Source organism: Orycteropus afer, unplaced genomic scaffold (assembly GCF_000298275.1).
Source record: "Orycteropus afer afer isolate SDZICR_OR568_19922 unplaced genomic scaffold, OryAfe1.0 scaffold00532, whole genome shotgun sequence".
Classification (NCBI taxonomy): Eukaryota; Metazoa; Chordata; class Mammalia; order Tubulidentata; family Orycteropodidae; genus Orycteropus; species Orycteropus afer.
Genome location: NW_006922119.1, coordinates 226,737 through 232,918, shown reverse-complemented (window position 1 = coordinate 232,918; position 6,182 = coordinate 226,737). Strand labels below are relative to the sequence as shown.

At 40.9% G+C, this 6,182-nt stretch overlaps 1 protein-coding gene across 1 annotated transcript in view; it reads right to left on the bottom strand.

Annotated features, from left to right (window-relative positions):
• USP46 (ubiquitin specific peptidase 46) overlaps positions 1-6,182 on the bottom strand; it is a 60,782-nt gene that overhangs the window by 13,767 nt on the left and 40,833 nt on the right. The window contains exons 6-7 of the mRNA XM_042782939.1: positions 4,398-4,481; positions 1,695-1,892 (exon numbers count right to left, since the gene is read on the bottom strand). Of these exons, the coding sequence (XP_042638873.1) occupies positions 1,695-1,892; positions 4,398-4,481 (282 nt within the window). The remainder of the gene's footprint in view (positions 1-1,694; positions 1,893-4,397; positions 4,482-6,182) is intronic.

Sequence of the window (6,182 nt, the reverse complement as noted above, 5' to 3'; positions counted from 1 at the left end):
AAAAAATAAAAACATAAAAAATAAAAGAAAAAGTTGGAATTAAAAATACCATTTGATCCAGCAATCCCATTACTAGATATACATCCTAAATAAGTAAGAGACAGGACAAGAAGAGATATATGCACACCCATGTTCATTACAGCACTATTTACAATGGCAGAAAGATGGAAACAACCTAAGTGGCCATCAATAGAAGAATGGATAACCAAACTATGGTACCTACATATAACGGAATACTCTGCAACACTAAAGAATAATGCACAATCTGCAAAACACCACGTAACATGGATGAACTTGGAGGCCATTACACTGAGGGAAATAAGCCAATCACAGATGGACAAATATTGTATTAGTTCGTTATTGTAAAAGTCAAGGAAAGGTTTATACAGAGGGAAACTTTTTTTGTTGGTTACCAGGAGTGGGAGGGGAGGGAAGGAAACACTGTAAAAATGCAGGGAAAAAAAAAAAATCACAGCATATTTATTCATTTCTCCATGTTCCTTCAAACTTTTCATAAACATCATTTTGATTTCATGGAGAATTATTAAATTATTTCCCTTCTAATAGAACATTTAGTTTACTATTATTATAATACTAGGTGTTATTTTATGTATATATGTAGGCACATTTATATTTTGAAATTATAATCAAACAAGAACTTGGAAAAGATTCTCCATAATATCATGCCTGTGTCTCAAGGCTCAGTAAGAATACCTATTGTTTAGTTGCCATCAATTTGATTTTGACTCACAGTGACCCCATGTATACAGAGTAGGGTTTACCTCATAGGGTTTTCAAGGCTGTGACTTTTTTTTTTTTTTTTAGTTTTTATTGTGATTTGGGTGCAAGTTTACAGAGCAAATTCATCTTGCATACAGCAGTTCATACACATTTTGTTCATGACATTGACTGCAGTTCCCCACAATGTAACAGCTCTCTTCCCATTTCTTCCCCATAGTTACCTCTTCCCTGCACCCTTCCCTCCCATGTACTTCCAGCCCCACCCCCCAACTGTCTCCCTGTGCAAACACTGCCTACCCTTCTGTTCTCCCATGATTGATAGCTCCAAGGAGTGTATTACCTGATGTAAATGATCACCCCATATGTCTGCCTATTGCTTGCCTGGAAGCCACAGGACTGAGTTCAGACCTGAAGGGTAGCTAAGGGCTATAGTCTCAGGGGTCTCATAGTCTCTATCAGACCAGCAAACCTGGTGCTTTTTCTTTTTTTTAAATGGTTTTGAGTTTTGTTCCACATTGTTCTACCACTCTATCAAGGATCACAGGACTTTACAATTTACAAAATGCTTTTGCCAACACCTCGTTTCATTTTTCTGGCAACACCAGAACTATTATTATCCTCTAGTATAGATTTTAAAAGACAGGAAAATTAAGGAAGGGAAGAGGAGGAGAGGAAGGGGAGGGGAGGCGAACAGAAGAGGAGCGGAAAAGGAGCATCAGTAGAATTAGTGTCACCCAGTGCTATAAGGCTGCAACCTCTGAAGACAAATCGCCAGGCCTGTCTCTGGGTGGATTAGAACTGCCAACCTTTCCACTAGTCGTCTAGTGCTTAAGTGTTTGTACCACCCAGGGACTCCAGTAAGAGTGCAACTGGGTCTATTTTGGCAAAGGGACGGCTCTTACACTGATAATGAACATGGGATTATATACAGCCCCCTTCCCACCGGCCTTTACCTGCCACAGTGAACCACGACAGCGACCAGGTCATACATGCGGTCCAGGTTCACCGCGTCGCTGGAGGTGTTGAAGAGCCGCAGCTCCAGAGGGAAGACCACCCGGTAAGACAGCTTGGTGTACCTGTGGAGCTGCTCCATGTACTTGAACCGCTTTAGGTGGAGGGCCAGAATCATGGGGAGCTTTTTTACTCTCATTCTAAGAAAAATGAAACAGAATATGAGTTGTCCCTCAAACCTGCTGTGGGGATAAACTATACCATCACCTGCACAAATGGAGAGCAGAAGGGGTCTAATGCACTTCACACCCACACAAAACCAAACAATTCATATAAACTGCAAGTAGGCCTGCTTATCTAGAGCTCAACCGACATCCTTGGCTAACTAAACCAGAGCCAGCTAGCTATATGATGTTGTTTAGTAAAAGGAGATATTCCAGAATTTGTGCACCAGTAACAGTGTGACATCGTATTGCTCTCTGTCACTGTTCTCTGTCTCCTAGAGAGGAACATTTGGATAATGGTGAGGAAGACTTAGAGCTATTGGGAAAAGGAAGTTGGGAAGAGGACAAGGCAAAAGAAATCTTCAAAAATTACACACTTCTGGTCACCAGGAAACCAAACATACTAGATTCACTCTGACTCCTCATTCGTGTGACCCTGGACAAGTCACTGTCTTTCTCTAGCTCTCCATTTCCTCATTTATAAAATGCAGAAGTTGGCTTACAGCTACCTTTCCCAAACTGCACTCATCAGAACACTGGAGATAGAAACAGATGTAGAGTCTGTGGCCAACTAGCTTGGACAACACTATCTTCTATTTTGAAGACCCTCAGTGAGCATACAACAAGCATACAGAAGGTTTTAAGGAATCCCACAGTAAAGAAACAGTTTTGTTTGATGTGACGTTAACATTTCCCAAACGATTTATCTAAGCACAGAAAGCTTTTTTCCCTCTAGATAATCATTCATATTGCCCAGTAAAAAAATCACCTAAATAAAGTTTTCACACTAAACACTTTGCCAGAACAGAGGACCTTCCAGTCAGTTCCCTCCCAGGCCTACTATCCCATGCAGTTACTAAGTTGGTATAAACGCTGTTCAGTTTGTCTATATCTTCAACGCATGTTATTGATAAGGAGCAAGTTTCAAGAGAATTTTTTCTTTTTGTTAAGTGATTTGCTTTTATTGTTGAGAATATACACAGCAGAACATGCAACAATTCAACGATTCCCACACATACAAGGTACAGTGACACTGATGACATTCTTCAAGCTGTGCGACCATTCTCACCTGCCTTTCCCAAATTATTCCTCCTCCATTAACATAAACCCACTGCCCCCTTAGCTTCCTATCTAACAAGTTGCTGTTGTCAATTTGCTCCCATACAGCTAGCTCTTAAAGGAGCACAATGTTCAAGACAGACACTCTTTACTAGTTAAGCTAAACTATTGTTTGGTTTTACAAACACTTCGTGGGGTATTTTTGATTTAAGGTTTACAGATTTTCTCAGGGCAATAGTTTCGGGGGTTCATCCCATCTCCATGGCTCTAGAAAGTCTGGTTTTTGTGAGAATTTGAAATTCTGGCCCATGTTTTTCTCCCTTTTGATCAGGATTTCATGAGAATACTGATTAAGGAATCTATTAGAGCAAAACTCTTATCATTAAAATAAGAAAAATAAAAACATCAGTACAAAAAAAAAAGAACAATGGGGAAACCTGGATTTTACAGAGCACCTGACATTTTAACACATTGAGCCTTCAGGGCTAAGCAGAAAACACCTTAATATCACAGAAGATGACCTAAGTCTGGCCTTAGGCAGATACAGATTATAAAGATGGGGAGCAGAAAAGACCTCCCTGCCCACTATTCCTCTCCTCCCTACCTCAACGCTAACCTTCCCTAAGTTTTGACGTAGCAAGGAAAAATGTGAGGAGGGCTGAGAGGCTGGGCTAAGAAATGATTTCAACCTCAGGTCTCTAGACCTCTGAGGGTTTTCGAAGGCAGTAACAAGCATCTGAGTTACCGTGAATATTCCAAAACCACTGGCAGGGTAAATTTAACTCACAGTAGGGTTAATTAAAATGCCAACTTTCTTGGCTTCTGGGGGCAGGTAAGGGAGAATCACTGGTTATTTCATGTTGTCAAAGAGCTGTAATTATTTGGTACTGGTAAAATGATGGGGAAAAGTGGGTCCTATATCAATCTACATGTAATAACTTTCTCACCAATCTATATCGGTGATGAGTCATTGATTTCCTCATGATTCCTTAATAAATGAAATCTTAACCTCTTCTGTCTCTAAATAAGCCCCAGTGTTGAATGAAATATTGACAATAACATTGGTTGCCTAGTATGTGTCACATACTGTGCAAAGTACTTCACATAATTTATCTTTAATCCCAAGAGGATAGAGATTATGTTTGATCACCATCTGCTTACCTAGCACAATATCTGACACAGAGCGGGACTCAGTAAATATTTGTTGAGTGGACAAATGAACGAACAATCACATAGATAGACAACTCTCCAGAGTAAGTGTTCCTTTCCCACTTTTACAGGTGGCAGAGGGTTAAGTGACTTCCCCAAAGATATGCAGCTATGAGTCCATGGAGCTGAGAATTAAAACCAAACCTCTGTGCCCTACTATCTGGTTCCTTTTCACTGCACAAAGTTATCCCCTGAGCTAAATCCTTTACCCACCTTTTCTGGGCCTCCTGTTTGCTGCAGCACGTTTCACAATAGTATTTCTGTTCACTACACAGCGTCTCTGTGTTGCTGAAGTCTCTGCAGAAGAAAATATTTTCATATTTTAATAAGTCCAAAATGTACTCAGTACACCGTATTTGTACTGATAGCTATCAGAAGCTCAGGAGCTCTGGTGGCGTAGTACCTAAGGCATTTGACTGCTAACCAGAAGGCTGGTGGTTCAAACCCACCAAACACTCCTCAGAAGGAAGATGGAGCAATCTACTTCCGTAGTGATACCGCCTCAGAAACCCAAGGAGGGGCTGCCTCAGAAGAGAGTGCTGGTGATCTGCTTCCAACAGGTCACAGTCATTGCAAGCCTTATGGAGCACAGCCCTACTCTGACACTGATGGGATTGTCAGGAGTTGAAATAAATCAATGGCAACTGGCATTACTAGCCCAACTTTTAAGTGGATATGGGAAAGAAGTAATCAGAAAAGCCTTCTTAAGACTAGGTGCTATTAAACCACTAGAGCATACCAGCTGGGTTAGTTTACACTCTCATCATGAGAGATTTTCAAGCACAGCTTTATTTAATGGGACAGATGGATATAAACTAGGTTTCTAACTGATTTAAAAAACACTCAGGGTATAATGATAAAAAAATAATAACAATGTAATAAATTTTAATAGAAAAATACTAACTATAGTAAAAGCTCACCATAACACTCTAAGTTGGCTCCAAAACAGTCAATCATATAAAATGTAAGGTGACATTACTGTGCTGTAAATGAAAACATATACTTCTCAGGTGGTCCAAATTGTCAAAGAGCATAAAAGTCAACAGAAGGCAACCATACACAGCTGACCTTAGGCTGACCGAGAAAGTCCCAGATGATCAGGAGATGACCACCCACCTCCTACCAACCCTGCTCCCCACCCCAAAGGGAAGCACCTTAGCCTGCCTCCTTTTGAGAGCAAATGCAGTTATGTTTGTTATATCTGAATTCACCTTATCAGGAGGTTTTACTGTACTACTTATCATTTTCATTTTTTAAATGTCATGCCTTCTCCTTTTCTGGTCATCGAGGTTCTACTTAACATTCTTGTGGTCCTGCTTCAAAGGTGAAATAGAACATGCAGAGTATACTACCCTGGAGTCAGGCAAAGTCTATGACATTTTCTTCATAAGGAAGTGCCCTAGTACTAGAATGATCCCATTTTATTAAACTGAAAATGTTATTTAAATGGTGTTAAGGCCTTAACTGTTTAAATAGAGTGTATCCAAAGGAAATATGGATCATTCGTTCATTCACTGAATCCCCAACATTCACGGACAGTACTCTGGGCTAGGTAGGTCCTGGGATTTGCTCAATCTAACAGAGATGTATGCCGATAAGCCATTTACAATATGAAGTGTTCAGAGCAGCTTAAACATAAATCACTGCACATGATGCCCCTGCCTAAATACCTCCACAGTCCCTTACTGCACTTAGGAATAAAATCCCGGAGGAACAAATCTAAACTCTCTGCTATCGGTCATCAAATCCCTGCCTACTCACCTCCTACCCTCCCACCTCCTGGTCTCTGCTCCTGCCACACAGGCTTCCTCCTGTCCCTCCAAGTGCCAAACACCTCCCTACCTTGGGCATTTTCAGATGCTGCTGTCTGCATAGAAAGCTCCATTGACAAATGTCTCCATGGTTGGCTCCCCTCCTGTTCAGATCAGGCCAAATGTCACCCTGTCTGCAAAGACTTCCCTGGCCACTCCATATAAAACCATCTCCCTCACCAGCACT